Below are 21,499 nucleotides of genomic sequence, written 5' to 3'. Positions count from 1 at the left end.
CCCAAGTCCTTCTCTGCAGGGCTGCTCTGAATCTCTTCTCTGCCCAACCTGTAGCTGTGCCTGGGATTGCTCCGACCCAGGTGTAGGACCTTGCACTTGGCGTGGTAGCAAATTTCATGAGGTTGGCATCAGCCCACCTCACAAGCGTGTCGAGGTCCCTCTGGATGGCATTCCTTCCCTCCAGCGTATCAACCGAACCACACAGCTTGGTGTCATCGGCAAACTTGCTGAGGGCGCACTCAATCCCACTGTCCATGTCAGTGACAAAGATGTTAACCAAGACCAGTCCCAACACGGATCCCTGAGGGACACCACTCGTTACTGGTCTCCAGCTGGACACTGAGCCATTGACCACAACTCTTTGCGTGAGGCCATCCAGCCAGTTCTTTACCCACCAAGTGGTCCATCCATCAAATTGATGTCACTCCAGTTTAGAGACAAGGATGTCGTGTGGGACAGTGTCGAACACTTTACACAAGTCCAGGTAGATGACATCAACTGCTCTACCCCTGTCCATCAGTTCTGTAGCCCCATCATAGAAGGCCACCAGATTGGTCAGGCAGGATTTCCCCTTAGTGAAGCCATGCTGGCTGTCACCAGGCACCTTGTTGATTTCATGTGCCTTAGCATACCTTCCAGGAGAAGAAATCATGTCAAGAGAAATAGACAAACATTTTTAGGAATAACTTGTGACTGCCATTTTATATTATTCAGTTTGAGACATTTTGAAATAATCTCATAGTGATTTATTGGATTTTAGCATTTTGAAGGCATTAAGCTCTTTATAGCTTTTTGATTTGACCACCTAATAACTGGGGTTCCGAAAGCATTAATTACTACTGAACCTGCTGTGATTTTTTTTCAGCCAATGGCTCCTGTGGCCAATAGCTGCTGTGAAGATCTTTGCTGTTGAGAATTTAGCATTGTTTTATTTGGTCAGTTGGAAATACCATTATTGTTCAGTTCTGCTCTTCTCACCCAAGTGAGATCTTTCTCAGTTTAATCTTCTGTTCTTTTGAGTATGTCTTCAGACAGCTCTTCGTGATACAATTGAAAGCTTAGTTTGGAGAGTAAGATCCACTGTGCTGACCATTCTTGTAAAAATCTAGAGGACTTATTTATTGTAGAGATTTGTAATAAATTTCACATCACTTCAATTACACTTTAAAAATTGAAGAATCTAATAGAATTTTATGCTTCCTCATCCTATTGTATTCTTTTCTGTAAGTCAATTTGGAAATATTTTTCTATATACTTTTTAAATATGGAGCTAGAACAAGTGAAAGCCTGACAGGTTTCAAGTTTTCCTTATTTTGACAGGGTCTCTATTTAAAGACTCATGGTTGAAAGACATTCAAACATATGGATGAATGGACTTCTAGGCATTTAAAAAATGCATTATCCTATATAGTATTAGGTTTATTTATTAAGATGATATTTCAGGCACAGTAAAGATTTCTTTTCCCCATTCAAATGAAACAACTTAAAAATATCATCATTCTGTCTGAGTTCAAACTCAAAAGTATTTTAATGACTCTTACTTCCCTTTCATCTATTTTGCTTTATGTTGAATCAGTGGTATTGCTATCAAATTGCTTTCTGCTTTGTAAAGTAGTGATGTAGTAGAAGACATTTTGTATTTGTAGCTTTTATACTGGTGACAGCAATTTTAAAAAGTAACAATTGAATGCTTGAAAAGGAAACACAATTATCTCTCTTTTTCTGGTACTTTCCTAAAAATATCCACAACCCACATAGACAACATAGGCCAGGCTACTAAAAGGCCAAAGCAAAAGAATCAAAAGGCTTTATTTAAACACTCTGTACAGTATGTGGCAAAAAAGGTTGGGGAATGGTAGAGGTTTCAGGAGCCCACTTGGTATCCACTGATGGGCTTATGGCTTGCCTTATGTTTCCCATTAATTTGCGTAACAATTCCACTAAGAATTGCCATCAGAAGAACCTGATTCCACACAGGATGGGGTGCCAGATCCTGTCAAAGTTGGCACGTTATTTATGCTCTCTGCAGAAGCATGCCTTTCTTTTTTACACCTCTGCCTTGCCCCGGTATGATTTCTCTTAAGTATGACTTCATCTTCTGCTTTGATAACCATCTACAAAATGGTATTTCCTTAAAATATAACAGCTCTGTGTACTATAAAGGAGATTATAATTTCAGAACAACCCTCAACAACCAATAAATCTGGAAAAATATTTCATTCTAATAATGCATGCTATTTTTGGTTTGTAGCTTGGGTGCAGTTGCTCCATATTCATGGGATCATTTTGATTTAATTTAATTTAATTTAATTTTGACTTACAGTAAGAAAAAGAAACAGTCTATTTAAAAGATAATGTATTTCTAATTAAAGTAAATTTCATTTGACTTAAAATTCTTTCACATTAATTACCAAACTTGGATTTCAGAGTGCAGTATTTATGGGCTGCCAAACTATTTGATAGGGATCCAGTGTATTTTCATTTCTTTGTGACAGAGGAATGCCCTGAGCCATTTGCAACCTTTGATATGCATTCAGAATATTTGTTGGCATCAGTCAGCTGGATTTTTGTACATAAGCAGGGTTCTGAGTATTGCTCTTAGTGTCTTTTGTTCTTCATCTTTTTTTAACTCTTAAGATACAGTAATATCATCATTAAACCTTTTGACCTGTAGAAGCTATGAGAACTGATTAAACCGATGAAGATTTAAAGTAATTTCTGAAAACCATTCTAAGACATTCAATTTTTATGCTTGAACCATTAGACTGCAATTTGTGTGTGCACTGCATAAAATATACAGCACAAGTGAGTTTTTTTACTTTTATTTTTGTGTCATCCTGTTCAAGGAAGCTGTAACATAACTATGTCTGACACCTGCTTTGCTCTCTTTTGTGTTTGAGTGTATTAATGATTCTGGAAGTGCTCAGAATACCCATGGGTTCCCTCCAGTAAGTCTTCACTAAGAGTGCACAAATGTAAACACTAGCATGCAGTGAATATGCCTCTGGATGTGGAGCACCATACTTGGTTGGTTGACTAAACTCATCAAATTAAATTAATTTGGTGGGTTTTATTCATTTTTCCTTTTTAGTTCATGATTTACATTACTTTTATTATTATTTCTGCATTTTCTCTCTCCCTCTTTTTTTTTTTTATGTATTGCTTTCATTTGTTTATAGAAGAAAAGAAAGCAGATCCAGAGAATGGGGATACAGGTAGTGTAACATTAAAAATATTTTTATGTTTTTGCCCTTAAGTTCTTTGATCTATTACGTTTAAGCACATCTGTACTGTAGCGTGGATCACAATTTTGATGTATTTGGTGGATTTCAAAAGAGACAATAGGAAATGGGAACTGAGAAATGGCTTTCCCAAATGCATTTCCTTTGTTTTATCAAGGGAGTCAACTTAGGGTGAGAAATGGGAAGAGACCAGAAGCAACTAAAGAAGGCTCTTGTGCAGCTTAAGACTGCTGTTCTGCCCTCCCCACTCCAGGCAGCATGCTCTCACCTGCACTCTGCCTTTTTATTCTCTATTACAGATTTCTGACTTCCAAAATCTCTGTGTTTCTATAGTCCACTCATCACTCGTTTTTTCCCATGCCTGAGCTGCTGTGCTTCCCAAATTTTGTATCCCTTTTGTCCATGCCTATCCAAAACTAAATCTTGCACAAATATTTAATTTACTCCACTCTACTTCCAAACCTCAGATTTTCCTTTTACTCTCTGTGTCCCAGAAGCCCCATTGTACAGCAAACTCCTTCTCCAAATACAGTACCATTGCCAGCATCTATAAAAGCTAGAATGGTTCAACAATTCCCACTGGAGAAGACAAAGAAAGAAAGAATGAAAGTCCCTTAAAATTTTTAGCACGAAACATGTAGTTTGTTGCATCTGGGGTCTTGTCTTCTGATATGCTCCCGCAGCTTCCAGGCTCCCTTTTTGTCTGTCTTGAGACATTTTCTTATCTTTTCTTACAGAATGTCCTGTAGTTAAAGTTTTGCTTACACTTTTTTTATCAAGTGGTTACATTTCCATAGACAAAACCAAAGGTTAAAGTCCAATTCATGTGGCCTAAGGCTCAACCTACTTTAGTCACTAGTGCTAAGCTCTGGCAAAAATCAGTCCCTCACTGCCATCCTTGTGGATCTGAGGACAGGTTACAGGGTTGCTGTGCACAGTGCTTTGGAACCTTCCTCTCACATGTGTGGACTGTAGTTGTGCTGCTTTCCTTCAGCACACTCTCCTCTGAAAATATGGTGAATGGCTCATATTGAAAGAGCAGCTAGTTATTTGTCAGGATACAATTTCTCTGTGCTAATGAAAACCCCACTGAGCTAACCTTCTGGCCACGGGGCTTTTAATGTTAGAGAGTTGTTCAAAATAAGCAAAACTCCCAAGATGTTGCCTACAGTGCAATGATCCCGGTTGTGTTTGGTGAGCAACACCAGATTTTGTTCTCACATCAGTCTTTCTTAATTTTTTGTGTTCCTATGGCTGAAGTTTGAATAACTCACTTTTGCCTGGCCAAAATTCAGTTGCATACACTTTAGTACATTGTGGCACTACATGGAAGTATATCATAAGCAGCTTTATTTTTCCTAGTGTCTCTATAGTCCTGAAAATGTGTTGAGCTGTGCTCTGGGCTGAGACAACCTTGAGCTACCAGTACAAAGGCTTATGCTCCTACCGTGTCAGCACTATTAGCTAGATTCAAGTTAGTTCCAATTTGCCAACACACACTCCATAAGCACCTCCTGATTAGAGTCCTTAATACAGGACTGATGTTTAGCCTTGGTTATCAAAATCATGTTAGGAGGTGAAGCTTCCTAGTGCACCTAACGGCTACTGGAATGTCTGGAAGTACCTTCTGCTCATGCTAAGCTCCCACATATAGGTTTCAGTTAAGTATAGATTTGACAGCAGAAGTGGGGATGATGATAGCCCTACATTTCCACCACTTAGTGCTATATGCATGCATGCTGGACCATGTGAACGGGAAGTGCCGTGACACACTCAACCTTTCTTATTCCTATCCAGATCATAGCTGCATCTGGCTTGTTACACCAAGATTAGCCTGTGGCAGCCAGTAACCCTGCACGCTCTTTCTGCATGTCAGTTTCATGCATAGTAGAACCAAAGCTGGTCTTCTGCATAATAAACTTTGCACTGCCCCATTTTTGCATATAACTGAATTCACTCACTTGTTGAAGGCAGTTTCAAAAATAAATAGCAAGTTAGATCTTTAAATAATTTGATAGGAGTTGAATAATTATTTTTTTTCTAAATTTTGCTGTCTTGTTTTTCTCTTCAGACTAAAATGAGCCACCAATCTTATTTTGCTACAGAGGACTCACACCAAGTGTTTACATGTTATACCCACATTTTCAGTGGCATATTTCAGAGAGCTTGGTTTTGCCAGTCATAGGCAGTTGGATTTGTGGAAACCTAACCTTCACTTTGCCAACTGATCATACATAAGAATGAGTACTTTCACAAGTAATTGTGAAATTTCTAATTTATGCTCAAGAGGTCTTATTTTATCACTTCTTGTAATTTTCTGAAATTTGGCAGAATGGGGATAAAAAAGCATATGTGATGATTTCATAAGAAAACTTCATAAGAAAACTTGTCAAAATCTCCCTTTTAGTGAAAAGTATCTCCTTTGTTATGCTACTGAAAAATGACAAGTAGATTTGCAGAATGTTATGATTTCAGCAAAATACAGTTTCTTTCTTTGAACAAAAGTTACAGTATTTTACTTAAAAAACACTTATATATTACTTCTGCCACTGGAAAAAAAATAAAGAAAAAAGAAAAAAATGTATTTTTCCAATTTAAAGTCTTTACTTTCCAGAGGGAAAAAAAAAAAAAATCTTTAGAGCTTTTAAAACTCAATCCTTAAAAAAAAAAAGCCACACTGCATCTTAATGATAATCTGGGAAATACTGCTTTGAGGCCTATAATGGCTGAGGAAAATTGTGATAGGAAAAACTAGCTGGTTTTTATTTTAGGAATTTTCATCTGCTGCTGTCTTTTATTCCATTTTGCTTTTCTCTATAAAATGCCATTTATTCTTTTTCATTCTTATTTCTTGAGTTTTGTTTCTTTTGAAAGTTTTGATGAAGTCTTTTCATTCATGTTGTTTGTAGGGAGTAAAGATGGAGAGTTTAAATATAAAAATCAGAAGCCAGAAGGTTTATAGATAAAAGTACACTTTAGCCTTATTGCATTCACTCTTCCTTTCACCCCTTCCTTCCAGGTTTCCTATGAAGAGCTGCAAGATTTAGCTGGCAGGTCTCATAATATATACTACTACTATTACTGCTGTTAAGAAAGAAAATACAAAGCTCAGAGGTGCTGTGCAAAGCCCAACTTTAATATTAGATTACAAATTAGAACTGAGGTTTAGAGTTAAAATCAGATTTATGTAGTAAACTGGAATCTAATATTTCAATCTCAGTTCCATAAATAAAGTCCAAAGTGTTCAATACATATAATGTACATTTATGAGTAGTGGGATTCTGAAATTTTAATCCCAGACAACTTTTGTGTTAAAATTATGGAAAGTTTAAGACAAATATGAGTCAAAATGAATACTTTTTAGCATTCACTTTATAATTAATAACTCTTGATTTATACCATGTTAAAGTGGAAGAGAATCAAGCCTGTGTGTGTGTAATAGATAACTATATTTTGTTTGAAAATATACTTTTATTTAAATTCTGGACCGTTGTCCTCCTTCTATCTTCCTGTTTCTCACTCTTCCACTTCAACTTTGGCACTTACTTTGTTATTATTTTACCTAGTTAATTGTGGTGTTACAGTAGCAGTTGGTTAAAAAAAGCTGGTGCCTAAGCCATGTAGTGAGAGCCCATCCCTAAGAGACACTGATTACAGTTTTGGTTCAAGAAGAGTGAATCCTGAAATCGTTCTTGAAGCTGTGCGTCATTGAAATGTAGTACAGTGACGCCACTGGGTGGCTCTTTAACATTCCTTTACACATCTTTAAATAATATCACATTACAACAAATGTAGAACCGGGATCTCCACTCAAAGTACACTCAAAATAAGCAGGCTGCCTTTATATTCCTTTTTATTTTTTTTTTTTTTAATTGAAAACCCAGTTTCTCTTGAATACTTTTGAAATACTAAAATTCTATTTATGAAAATAATGTGTTCCATTTACATTCATTTCTTCCACAAAGTTGGTTTCACTTGAATTGTGTAGATAATGCAACACTTACTTACTTAACTACTATTTTCATCCTCCTACAACTTTCTGGTTTCCTGTAAAATTATCCTTCAGAAACAAATTATATACTGTTATTTAAGTAAATCAGATTTCATTTCTTTCTGTTAAAACTTCCATGAGTATAACTTGAAACTTGGAATTGAGAACTGCTTGTGTATTTATTTTATTTTTTTTTTTCTTTTACTTAACAGGTGCAATGGATGTAGAAGACAGGAATCGCCAAATGAAAATGAGCAAGTACAAACAGGTAGCAGGATCAGATTCCAGGCTGGAACAAGATTATCACTCTAAGGCAAGGGAGTTTTGTTTTGAAAAGAAACAAAATACGCTAAACTGCAATATCCAATGCCCTGTTAAAAAGCAATAGATGAAGGGGAGGTTGTTTCTTCCCTGCATTTCTTGTGTGTCTGTAATAAAATTATTGGAAATGTGCAGAAATCCATTAACATAATTATTACAATTTAAGAAGGATAAGCTAAAGCAAATAAGCGGTACTGTAATTATCCATTAAAATGAACAATAGGGCTGTGATTTAAAAACTCAAAAGAGAAGGAAAAAAGAGGTTTATTGAGTGACTGATGTTTATTGAGTGACAGATGGAATGAGAGCTATAGAAGCATGCTCATGGCTTTCATATAGTTGAACATAGGGTTATCTTGATCTGTTGAAAGCTGGAAGATGTAGTGTTACTTAGTTTAATAGTGGCAGTTTAGCTCTTGCAAAGTTATTTTACACATCAACAAAAGCTTCCAAAAGCAGTTTGACAAAAATTCGAATTGTTACATAGTAGTATAGCCTAAAAAATCCAAAATTTCCTGCTATTTGGAACTGGGTCATGTCATATAGAGTGTTTTAATTAAAAAAAATCAAGACATTTTCAATTTAAACTCCTATTATACAAAAATAATCTAGTGTCCTCTAAAAGGCTTCATTAATTGAGGTCAGATTGTAAGTGGAAAACACGAGATTTCTGACCTATAAAAGCTGGCTGAGGAAGACATCTGGTTTAGATTTTTATTTCCAGGATGTAGTTCTTTGTTCCAAGGATTGGCAAAGTTACTGTAAAATGAGCCATTTAATATTTGAAGACAAATAATAAAATTTATTAAGTATTATTAGTTTTGCAGATGATGTAGAATAATACATCTGATATAATTACTTTCCAGTATGTGTTTCAATGTGGGAAAATAGAGAAAGAACTTCAGCAAAGCCTGCGACAAAATGGAAAAATCTTATTAATAAAAATAGAATTGACAAAACAAAAAGAAAACTGTGAAAATGGCTTAAAATACTTAAAAATTCTGTAGATGTGCTGCATGATTATTTGGTTATTTTAAAAATGGAGTTTTTACTGCAGAAAGCATAGGAATTTTTATTAACATGTAGGAGGAACTTCGTATATTGTCATGTTTAGATGCTTCTTTATGTTGACAAATGGCAAAACTATTTGTGTCTATATTGTTGGCTTTGAAAGGTGTTGCCCTTTAGAGGAGCATGATAATGTGAGCAGACCTTCTCCTAAGTGTTATGATTGCATGTACCACAGAAGTATAACTTTATGTATTGTATATGTAACCAGACTTATTCTGCTAATTTTCCTGCTCCCTCAATGCTTGACTGAAATTTGAGTCAGAAGTAGGACTCGTATGGAGTAAAGAGAATAAATGGGCTCTCATGTGAATGAGCTGGGTAAGGAAGCATTTCCTACCCTTGTTTTTCCATTTCACCTACAACATATTATTGGGCCTCACTCTACCTCTTTTATATTTTTTATTAAAATTTTACCTTCAGTATTATTAAAATGTATTGAAGAGGAAAATTATAAATGGAATTATTTTATGAATATGGTGATTTATTTATTGCACACATCAAACAAATTGTCTCCAGAAATAAACAGTGAATTTACTCTTCTGCCAAAGTGTAGTTTCAGTATTTGAAAATGAGCTATTTACTCTATCAGTGAACTTGTGGAATTAGACACATATATATAGATATTAATTTCAAATGCATGCTTAAAACTATGTCACTTTTAAAGCCATATGAGAGTTCCAATCTTCACTTTTTTACTACCACTTCTTCAAGCCCCCTTAATTAAGTGCTTATATTATCAAGAGACAGAAAATTAGTAAGTACAGTTTGTCTACCTGGTTTCTACAGAAATTTTTCTGGGATCATGACCTGAAACACACATGTCAAATGCTTACTAAAAACTTAACGTTCTGTATAGTATTGCAGTGACTATTATTTTTTAAATCTGTTAACTGGCACAAGCTGACAGTCAAGTGTGCCATCCCTGAGAAAAATTCCATTAAGTAAGCATTAAGTGACATTCAGGAAAGCTAGCACATGGAATTTGCTTTTACCTTTCTGTTCTCTTTCTTTAAATGGAGGTCTACAGCAACCGTATGTTTTAAGCTAAGAAAAAATATCCTTCATTTCTGAGAAAGCAAAAGTGATAAAAGTAGGAGCTAACATTAAATGTTAAAATATTAAAATAGACATCCTGTGTTATACCTCTAGTTTTGCTCTACCTTTAGAAGTCAGTACTAGAGGCTTTAGAGGAAGATGCATTCGTTTCTTGGTGCATAGTCAGACACTAAGAAACTTGTGGGAAAAGTTTACTTCTAGACATATATTCTTAGAAGCTGCTGAAATATGAAATTGATTTTCTCTTTTTTCCTCATGATTGATAAAATTGCAGCTGCATTTTTATTATTTATATACATGCCTCATCACATTTTTGAAACTAAGTAGTCTGCATTATATTTTGTATACATGAGTTTGACGGGTAATATATTGCATAAAAGAGTTATTTCCTTGAATGTCGATGTTACTTAAGTATGATTTCAGCACAGACATAAGGAAAGCAAGCAACATATTTGATTTTCATATAAACGTATTAACAACTAAGGACACATGAGAGGAAAATCAGTATGGGCATTCAGGATTAAGTAAAAGTATTTCTGGTATTGGAACAACTGTTTCTGAATATTGAGTACTAGCAGATATGTACCAAATAAGATATAAGACAGAGGGTGCAAGGAATCATGCTATTCCTCTCTCCTTGTTCCCATGGCTGGAATGTACCCAGTGGATTGACTAGGGAGATTTGAAAAGCTTTGTTGCTACTGAGAAAAATGAGAGAAGATGTTTCTTGTATGTGGAAGTCTAGAAGTGTTTGCAATCAATGTGAAATAAATGTAGAATCGAGGGAGAATTCCATCAACTTAGGCCGTATTAGCCACTACAAAAGGGTATGAGTAATTAAAAGTATTCAGTGCCAAACTAAAGAGGGCTGGATTTATGTAGGAGTGAAAAATGGTTGCTTTCTTTAAGAACAAAGGTAAAATAGAGACTGGAACTAGCTGACACACATTGAAACCTCAAAGTATCAGGAGGCTCATTTTATTTGTTTTACTAGGAGAAAAAAATGACCTACAAAAAAGGCAGAAAAATCCAGTTATATAATATAGCAATTAGTAATAGCCAGTAATGTATAATTAGGAATACAGTATATTAAAGCAGCAAGGAACAAAGTTGGGGTAAAAGAGGTAGAAGACCAGAGGAAACGTGAAAATTTTGTGGAACTGGTGACAAGATTATATATAGCCAAATGTAGAAAAGAGTACACCAAATAGAGAGCAATGCAGAACACCAAAGAGGACTTTCCAGCTCCACTTTTATTGATTCATATTGATATGATGATAAGACTGAGACTTTGTACATCATCAGATGTATGTAATGCTGCAGTTCCTGGTAATCAATAAACAAAATTCAAGTTTTGCATATGAGCATAATTCTCTGTGTTTGGTGTAGGAGATTAATAGTATTAGGCATGCTAGCACACTGTTCTGAGATCTTCTGATCTGTTAGCAAGACCAAGGTAAATTAAGCTGTGCATAGATGCAGCTGGAATACTCTTGGAGCATGCAGACACTGAAAAGCTGCACTTCTTCAGACTGAGACACTTAGATTCAGCAATGAATCAAGTAGCACCTTAAGGGTTAGCTGTGTGAGAGAATGTGCGACAGTAAGAGCTGTCTGTAATACTCAAAGTGGAAGAGGTTGAGTTTGAATACATCAGAAGCAGATCTCCTTTACTCTTGTCTTGTCACAATGTGCAAAAGTGTCCAAAAACTGTTTTTTTCCTCTGAAACCTGCAGTAAGTAGTGTCATTGGTACTGCTACATGTGGTATCCTTCGACCTGTGTTGCTGATTGAAACTTGATTTAATGATGTTTTGAGAATGCTCTTGTCTCCTTCTTAAAAATCAAAACAGAATAGGACACAGAGCAGAAAAGATATTGCTAGCAGAAACACTTGTAACTTTCTTCTTGACAGCCCTTGCAGAGGGAGAGTTAAACAAACATCCAAGCTAATAGGATGGCAAGACCTTTGATATTCTTACTGTATATAAGCTATAGTTTGTTTATATAGGTTTCAAACTGGCAATTGGTTTTGAAAATTTAAACTTAGAGTTCAGGAGTTCTGGAAAGATCATGATATGCCCAGTAATAATTTTATCATTTATAATAATTATGAATATACCTCTTTGATCCTAGAATTGTTTCTTACAACATTCTGTTGTTAAGAATGTAATTAACAATATTCAAAATGTTGAATAAAAAGTGGAGGTTAGGTTAGATAGCCATATTCCCTCAAAACAGTGCAGAAATTGGAGATCCATTTTTTTAAATACTGTAAAACTAAGGGCCAAACCAGTAGAATTCAACAGGCTTATAAATGGGAATTGCTGTGTGCACTTTAATGGGATCCCATCATTTTCCCCTTCCCACCTCCACACCAATAAGCTCTTTGCTTCAGTAAATGAACCAAACACCAATCAGGCTAACAAAGAATTTCGATTTGAGGAAATGATTTAGTTATAGCCTGTTCCATGGCTTTTGTGCTTTCCTATGGACTAGTCAATAATTTGGACAGCAAACTACATAGCTAAAGCAGCCGTCTGCTCTGGTCTGACAGGTCCTGTCACTCTCAACAGCCAGTGAGTGTTCTGGTTACATGGTTAACAGCCATGCTTATGTGTGATATGTAAGGAATTCTTCTACCCAATGGCAGAGAGAATCTCTCTAGCCCTTAGTGCTGGTAGTGTTTATATTTTAATCAAGTATTTTATTGTACTTTAAATATAAAAAGTCTGTGGAATAAATTGCTGATGTTACTGTTCCAGTTCTTAAAAATACAGGATTTAAAGTTTAATTATAAGACTTAAAATGTAGCTAGATAAAATAAATTCAGAATTTTATATTTGAGCTCTATACACATGGTCATGTAGAAAACATCTTTCTGTTTTCATCAACTCTATTTTGCTGATGGGTTAAAGTAATTTAGTGACTCTGAATGCAGATCTGGAATTGTGTGAGTTCTATTATTTCTTCTTAAGTAAATGATAGTCAAACTCTCAGAAAGGATTTCTGTTGCTTTCATTTTTCTTTTTATTTTAATTCAAGCTCTTTTTTAAATTATTTGGGGTTTGATGATTTTCTAATTTATTTTTTAATCCTGAGTGTCAGTGTCTGTTGGAGATTTAGGTTATTTTAAATGTAATGCTGTGGTTAACACAAATACTGCATTCACATATCATGATTATAGCTGAAATGTAAAAATCTGAAAGGTTCTGTTGGCTAGATTAATTTGCTAGGCTGTTGACCATGAAAAAGTGCATGACACACAAGTAGAAATGATAGATCTGAAGTCCCAGTGCAGTGCTTCATGGAGTCTGCTTAATTGTGTAGGATTCAAAATGAAGAAGCAGGACCTTTGTCTGCTTCAGCAGGGGTGGTTCAGAGGCCACTGAGCCCCACTGGACTTCGAGGCAGGTTTGCTGACTGGGCCCATATGCCTCCTGCCATGCCCAGCAGTCCTGCACTGCAGCAGCTGGAGAAGGTTCTCCCAGGATGGCCACGGGAGAGCAGCTCTTGATGGTTCAGCTGGTCATACCTTAGATGGAGGATTTGCACAGTTTGCTGTTATCATTTGTAATTCTGATTATTATGACACAGCCTGTGAGCTGGTTTTTGAAGTGTGGCTATTTCCTTAAGTTTGGTCTGTGGGAGTGCTTCTCTCTATCAAATGGATTGATTTCCTTTGGTAGCAGCCCCAAAGTTATCAGTGGTAATTTTGCCAGTTTGTTAACCTTTTTGAAAACAACAGATCTGTGGGTTCGAGGATTTTTTTTTTTCATTTGTCATGCAAGAAGAAAGCTCTGTATCTCTTATCAGGTTTCTGAAATTTTTCTTGATTTTTTTTTAAAGTATCTTAACTACATAGTCTCTTGCAGTAAATTTTAGTAAATATAGCTGTGGCTTCAAGGATCTGCATTTCAAGTAGTATATACAAAGGATTTGGTTGGATATTGAACACACTGCTGTTATTCTGTAAAAGCTGGTTCTGCACAATCAAGCTAATCAAAGTAGGATAAGGACCTTGGAGTCTCTGTAGGGAGGTCGTTCTTCTGTAAAGCCTTAATGCCTTCAGCAGCACTTCTACTGACATGTTATTAGAAGATAAAATTACCTCTATGACCCTTCTGACCTATGGTGTTTCTGAATGTTTGTTGAAAGCAAAGTGTTCGTTTACAAGAATTAATATTGATTTAGCATTAGGCAATATAATATTTTCTTTAGTGGTATATCAGAAAGAATATTATCCTCCTTCTGCAGGTGGGAATCAATGTTTTACCACAGATTTCACCAACAGTCTGGGATCAATGAATAACAGGAAACAAGGGAAAAAAAAAAATCAGTTCTGAAAATTTAACCCTTACTTCTGAACAGTACCCAAAAAGTCTTCAGTTTTGCAATACAAAAAGTAGAATAGTTAAATGATTGCAGCAAACTTATTCTTCCAGTAGAAAACAAAATTTTAGACAAAATTATGTATGAAGATAGGCTGAGAAAGTTGAGGCTTTTCAATCTGGAGAAGAGAAGGCTGCTTGGAGACCTCCTAGCAGCCTTCCAGTATCTGAAGGGGGCCTATAAGGATGCTGGGGAGGGACTCTTCATTAGGGACTGTAGCGATAGGACACTGGGCAATGGGTTCAGACTTAAACAGGGGAAGTTTAGATTGGATATAAGGAGGAAGTTCTTTACTGTGAGGGTGGTGAGGCACTGGAATGGGTTCAAGGCCAGGTTGGACAGAGCCTTGTGTGACATGGTTTAGTGTGAGGTGTCCCTGCCCATGGCAGGGGGGTTGGAACTCGATGATCTGAAGGTCCTTTCCAACCCTAACTATTCTATGATTCTATGATCAAATCAAGTTAAATTCTGCATAGTCAAAACTTCTTTTATTTTTTTTTTTTTCTAAAAGAGCATCTTATCCTAAACCTTTGCCTTGAGAATTCAGTTTTCCTATTCCCTGGGAGCACTTCGTGTGCTCAGGATCTCCCTGCAGTCTTTTTCAAGCCTAGCTTTGATATAACATGGGTAAAGCTGCTGAGGAAACACATTTTAGGGAAAAGTAATGTTTTCTAAGCAGTTTAACTTGCCTATGGAGGGATAAGGAGGCGGTGATATCTATGTCTTGCAGCTCTGTTTCACCTCTAGCTAGACATGAATCAGCAAAAACTGTAGAACTGTAGACAAAGTATCAGCTGAGCTCATATATTTCTTACTGTACAGGGATTTTCTAAGATGTGTCCTAATAATCAGTGCAAAGAAATGATTGAGGAAAAAGATAAAGGGGCTTTTCCCTGAAATACTACTTGGTTTTGAAGGCTGCCCTCTGATATCTATGGATTTGAGGACTTGCAAAGTGGAATCATGCAAAGGTATATTTATATCCTCTTCTTGAGAAATTGTGTTACTTATGGTCCTTAGGCACTTCTGTTTGCAGAAATAAGTGCTCACCAGATGGCATGTGTGTCAATCCAGCTGTTCTCTTCAGCATGAATTCGTTTAAAGGTGCTGTGTCCCAGGGCATGTTTGGTGAAAGTCATATTTAAATATTAATAGAAAAAGTAGGATTAAGGGAAAGTTCATAACGCTGTTCTCAAACCATCATGTATGCTGAAATACTTAACAGGCTTTTGGGGTGAAATAAAGTGTAATGAAACAGAAATTCTGTGATAAGAAACTTTTTTTGTTTTTCCTTTTTTTCTTGAGAGAGACTCAGGAAATAAAAACAAATTACGGATATGTAGTTTAAAATCCAGGTTAAATGAGAACTCTTTAAAATGCATATTATTTGACTTCCTAGCTTGCATTTGCAAAATAACATCTCAAAGAAGCCCAAATTAGGTAGAACAATCAAAGACTAAAGAGGATTTCTTACAACAGAAATCCTGTCTTGTTATCCTCTTTAAAAATAAGCTCTTGCCTGGATGGCAGGCCTGTATGAAGTGCAAGAGATTTTGAGTGCAGTGGTGACAGAAATAGCATGTGAACCACTTGAGGAACAGAAACAAATACAGGAAGCACACTTTGATTCTGTTTATCTAACATAAGTAGGATTCACTAGAGTTAAAAAGGACCAGAACCAGAATTAAGAGTTATCACTGAAGCCTAATCCACTGAACAAGCGAGGTAACTGTAGTCAGGCTCACCAGTTTCTCCTAACAAACATGCTGGAGTTCACCTGGAAATAAAGCACTGGAGCTCCCATTAAATGTTGTTGCACAGTGCATCGTGAAGCCTTGGACACCTATGTTGTTGTAATCACCCTGACTTGAGCAGCTCAGATTTTTTGCAGTGTCTATAATGATTCAGGAGACTTGGCACAGTGTTCTGTAATGCTAAAGTATTGCTGATTTCTGTTTTAAATAGATTTTCTTCCTTCTGTAGAAGACAGTTAAAATTTTAATATGTAGCAGTTAAAAACATGCTGGAAAGTTTGAGAAGATCTACATCAAGAGTTTATCAAACACCATCACAAAGCCAGACTGTGAACCTCTTTCTCTAAATTGAAATTGGGTAACTGACTCCTCCGTGTTTTAAATAACAGTTAAAAATCAGGAGGTCAACTGTATGAAAGGGAATTTGGGTAGCAAATATTCCAAATAAATCCCAGAAAAATATTTGCTTTATTTTCTGTTTTGCTTGCTTTTCTAAATTACTTTCATGTCAAAAAATGGAGCTGTTGAAGCAAGTCCAGAGGAGGGCCACGAGGATGATCAGGGGACTGGAGCACATCCCGTATGAAGACAGGCTGAGGAAGTTGGGGCTGTTCAGCCTGGAGAAGAGAAGGCTGCGTGGAGACCTCATAGCAGCCTTCCAGTGTGTGAGGGGAGCCTACAGGGATGCTGGGGAGAGACTCTTCATAGGGGAATATAGTGATAGGGCAAGGGGTAATGGGTTCAGACTTAAACAGGGGAAATTCAGGTTAGATATAAGGAAGAAGTTCTTTACTGTGAGGATGCTGGGGCACTGGAATAGGTTGCCCAAAGAATTTGTGAATGCTCCTTCCCTGGCAGTGTTCAAGGCCAGGTTGGAGAGAGCCTTGGGTGACATGGGTTAATGTGTGGTGTCCCTACCCATGGCAGGGGGGTTGGACTAAGATGATCTTAAAGTCTTTTCGAACCCAAGCCATTCTATGATTGAATGAAAGGGACACTGATTACTGGACATCTTTCTACTCTTAATTCTTACTAAAGGTTTCTTCTTTGGAGCTATTATTTATTTACCATAATACTATGTAGACTCATATTTCTTCAAGATCTTCACTTTTGTTCAAAAATTCTTGGGAATATTATGGCTACATGAGAGCATTCTATAGTTCCCCTGTAACTTGTTAAGGCATGTTGGAATCTTCAGACCTTGTAACAAGGTGAAGTCCATCCATAGGACACATGAGATTTTCTATATAAAGTCAATCTGTATAGTCAGTTATAGCTGTCTCACCCTAGCCATATGCTATATCTGCATCTCTCTTCTACCTTACTAAGTCTGTCAGAATTAACTAGAACTATGGAAAAAATCATCTTACTTTAATACTCAGGTGATGAAGACTCTTCTTAAAATTCTGTTACTTTCCTTGGTAGATAATACAAATTAGTTATCTTTGTAGATGTCTGGTTATATAGTACACGAAGCATACTACTGCAGGACACAGGCCTCTTGTTATTATGAAATATCATGTCCTGGAGTCCTGTTCCAATGACTCAGTGATTGGGAGTAGAAGCTTTCTGTATGAGTAGTGTCTTTAAATAGCTTTTTATGAGATATTATAAGATACCTGCTTGGCCATTATAAACCTTGTAGTTTCACTCCAGTCTGTTAAACACCCTGGATTGCCTTTTAAGAATTTTCTTGAGGTGATGCTTAGAATTTTTCTTGGCTCTTTTTCTTGTCTTTTACTTATCTTTAGCAACAGTTTTTTCCCCACTGTGTTTTTCATGGGAGAAATGGGATTTTAAAGTGTCTGAGATTTTAAAGTCTTTGGAATAATGTGGTAACTTTATATATCCCAGCAGAAAGTTTCTAGTGCTCTCTCTCATCAAAATCTGCAAAATTTGGCCCTGACTTAAAGTAAGAGTCAATAAGAACACTTAGTTCCCTAGACTGGATGGAGCTATCTTTGTGAATTAATTCTACATCAGTAACAGCTTGATTTCAGAACACATATCAGTGCAGCTGAAATTAGAGGTTGTCTTTATCTTTCATATTGCATGAAAAAGAACATCAGAACAATAGGCTACTTCATGTTTTGAAACTGACTGCAGGAACAAATTTTTTTTGTAGGAAGAAACTTTTTCACAAGGTGATTCTCAATCTCACTCACTAAGAGACCCAAATTCTTCTTAAGAGCTGCTTTACTGCTTTCTGCTTTACAAAATACTTGCAGGTCCTGTAATTTCTCCTTGTTGTAATCCCAGAATATTTTCTAGCACTCTCCTATATTTATTTTATATTTTGCAATGGGGGAATTCTTTTAAAAATGGCCCCATATGCCAACATATGTGAAGTAGACAATTTTTGTCTTTTGATTTGGCTTGCCTATTCAGGCATATTATTTAGAATTTTTTGCTTTTTTTATTGTTGTAAATATTAGTAAGTATTTGGCTTTATTTTTAATGGCAGACTTCATTAGGCAGCCATTAACAAAGATTTTAGAAAGCATCAATCCAATAACATTCATTCAGATTACGTGCGGTAACTAAAATTTGCAATGCCTTCAAAGCCTATGTAGCACTGAAAGCTACAGTTGAAATTCCAGAACAATCCATACAGTTGCTGTGCTCTGGCTGCTCAAGAGCTTTTGTCAGCAAGGCACAGAACTATTGTAACAGTCCAGAATGGTTCTTTAATCTTCTTGTAGTAGTACAATGAGCAATTGTCTGAAGCATCTTCCCAACGTTTTGATCAATAAAAACATTGACCAGATTTGCATGTTCATATGTAAATGCCAGCAAATAAAAACTGATGAATAGACTATAAACAAGGGAAAAAAAAAAGATAATAAAATAGGAAGACGGTTGGAAATCACTGACAGTTTCATTTTCCTGGACAACTGCATGGGTGTATAGTCCAAGATGGAAGACGGGTAACAGTAAATTAGAGAAATATGAAACACTTTAAAATTTCCTTTGAAGTTTCAAATCAGTTTCTTTCAAGAAATAAGTATCAGAGGAGTTGTAGCTCTATGTGGCCTGTCAGTCACATCATGGTAGTTCACAAAGAAGTCAAATCTTTTGCAGAGGTTGCTGTATTAGGAAGCAGAGCAGGTATTTGTTTTCAACTTTGGTGATCTTGAAGTCATCACTACAAGTAAGTAATCTGTTGCAGTTATAAGGTATTGGTGCAAATACCTAACTGTCACTTTGCTAGGGTCTCCAGGTGATTGTTTTACTAATGCAGAGGGAAGAATGCAGAGAGAAGTTCTTTTAGAAACTTTAAAACTTGATAGAATCTGTACTAATGAAATCTACCCCATTCTTCAGCACAGCAAAATAGGACAAAATCATCTTACTATTAAAAATACAAGAGTGACTTTTAATCAGCCCCTCTGCTTGTAGCAGACTTCCTGGTGTTGAAACAGGGAGGCTGGGTACTCTTACTGCTTTTGTGGGTTGTAACATTGTCCTGGGTTTAGCAGTAGCAGTCATTTTCTCCTTCTTAGTAGCTGGTGCAGTGGGTAGTGGGGGACTGTGTTCTGGCTGGGCTTAAACCATGACAAAAGTCCAGAACATTGCCTGTATTATATGAGTCTTGATTAGACTGGAAATGAAAATTTAACCTTAATCTTATAAGAGAGACATATATTTCCAGCTTGGTAAAAGTCAATAGATAATTTTCCTACTGTTATTTATGAGGGGGGAGGGAAAGGAAGAGAAGAAAATAAAAAATAGTAAAGAAACAGTATTTAACCTGCATAGTCGGCAGGTACACTTCACAGCCTGCTCCTCTGATTGTCCAAACCAGGGGAGCTGTCAGTGCAGAATGTCTTCCTTGTATCCGACCTAAATCTCCCCTGATTTAAGTTTGAACCCACCAGAGCATACAGGGTAGTTGCTGGATCTGACGATCCAAACCTTTGGCCATGCCACAACTGGGATCCAGTCATGGGGGCTGAAGTTCCCCAGCAGTGTCCATTCAGACAGTGCAGCCTCCACAGCACTGGAGAGGGATGGGAAATGTCTTTCAGATATGATGGGTGAATAGCACTCAGATGCTAATGACCTTTTTTCAGTCTGATAGTTGATCTTATCATACAGTTGGTGACATTTAGAAAAAAATAAAGTGAAATTTGGAGGAAGAAAACAGAGAAATAAGTGAGCTATATGAAGATGGAATGCCTTGGGCAACTTTTGCCACACAAAAACTGAAGAAAGAATAGTGCAACATCGTACAAAAATGGTTGTGTTCTACAGTCTGAGTATATGACATCAAAAAACTGAATACTTTTAAAAAAACAATATTTACACAATGGAAGGGCCATTTTACTTTTGAGGCAGAGAGCAAAGGAACACTTCGGGGACTGCCTTCTGTAGAATTGAAATTTAATACAGAAAAATTAAATGCCAACATGGCTTCTGTCAGACGAGCAGAATGTTTTGTTTTGTCTTCTGTGATGCAATTACCGAAACACTAACATGCAATACACAATTAGAATCCATTTCTTGAACAAAATTAAGTCAGATATAAGGTCAAAAGTAGACCTTAGCAGCAGAATAAACAGGAATTTGGAGCAGAGTTAATGGATGAATATGAAGTATCTGAGTTTTGTCCAGTAAGTTTTCAGTTTTTAGATGGTACTTTGGTAGGCAGCTAGCAGATGCTGAGACTGCAACTCAGTGTGTTTAATGAAAGGATCAATTAACTAATTGACTTTCCCAATTTCAAATCTTAAACATCGTGAAATAGTAAGGGTCAAATAATATTTCTGTGCCATCTGACCCAGTTGTAGATATTTGGTGGGAAATTCCTTTACAAATGACTGAGAAAAAAAGAGACAAAGATCTGATGATTTTTTTTACATTATATTTCAAAAATTATTTACCTTTAAGTTGCTTTTCTTGCCATTGCAGTTCTCAATCTTCACCATATATCACTATTGTATTAGTTTAAAAAAAAACAGTAAGGTTTTCTATTTATGAAAATGTCTTATATGTGATATACAGCACATTGATATGAAAAATGTATTGTAAGAATCCATGTTCTCCAGGTGTGGAAATGAAACAGAGAAAATCAAACCCCATAGGTTTTCGAAACTCAATATGCTGCAGAAGGACTCTTTAGAATAACTTTGTGCAATGCTGATCCTTCTTGCCACTTGATGTTGCTTGCATGTGTTTAATTTAGACGGGCTTATTTTATGGACTTCAGTCCATAAAAAATGGGCAACTGAGTATGGGATCTGCAGGTTGAAGTCTGTTCTTCTGTGAATCACCACAAATAATTATCTGTCCCTTAACTGAAATGTGATTAACAATTCCATCTATGATTTACATCTGACACTATGGTCTGTGTTATGTCCCCAAAGGACAGCCGCATTAGGTCTATAGTGCTAGTGGTGTGTCTACCCTGCAGTCAGCAGCCACTGTTAATATGACAGCTGTTCACACAGGCATACACAACTTGGCTGTACTTTGTTGGGAGCCATCAGCAGCATAGCCTTGGCAGCACGAAGTTCAGCATGGCACGTACATCTGCTTGGGAGCCTTGGCAAATGCTGAAGGCCTGAGGGCAGTTCTGCATTGCATTTTCTATAGTGTGGTGGTAGCCCAGGACACCAGTCTGTACTTGCCAGTCTTGGTAGTTTTAGGCTAAATCAACATAAACTACACTCA

The 21,499-nt window shown here is 36.5% G+C and overlaps 1 protein-coding gene across 49 annotated transcripts in view; it reads left to right on the top strand.

The window, feature by feature from the left end:
* RIMS2 (regulating synaptic membrane exocytosis 2) overlaps window positions 1-21,499 on the top strand; it is a 457,644-nt gene that overhangs the window by 362,946 nt on the left and 73,199 nt on the right. For 27 of the 49 annotated variants that reach the window (XM_061447907.1, XM_061447901.1, XM_061447897.1 and 24 more), the window contains 2 exons: window positions 3,180-3,215; window positions 7,446-7,501. The exons of 17 other annotated variants lie outside the window; for them this stretch is intronic. In XM_061447907.1, coding sequence (XP_061303891.1) covers window positions 3,180-3,215; window positions 7,446-7,501 — 92 coding nt within the window. The remainder of the gene's footprint in view (window positions 1-3,179; window positions 3,216-7,445; window positions 7,502-21,499) is intronic. 5 more of the 49 variants (XM_061447898.1, XM_061447902.1, XM_061447905.1 and 2 more) reach the window with 1 other exon arrangement.

This window comes from Pezoporus flaviventris, unplaced genomic scaffold (genome assembly GCF_033815535.1).
Source record: "Pezoporus flaviventris isolate CSIRO_AGI_PZ_B2104156 unplaced genomic scaffold, CSIRO_AGI_Pfla_v1 ptg000007l, whole genome shotgun sequence".
Taxonomy (NCBI): Eukaryota; Metazoa; Chordata; class Aves; order Psittaciformes; family Psittacidae; genus Pezoporus; species Pezoporus flaviventris.
Note: the sequence above shows the minus strand (reverse complement) of the source record. Positions and strands in the feature narration are given on the sequence as shown.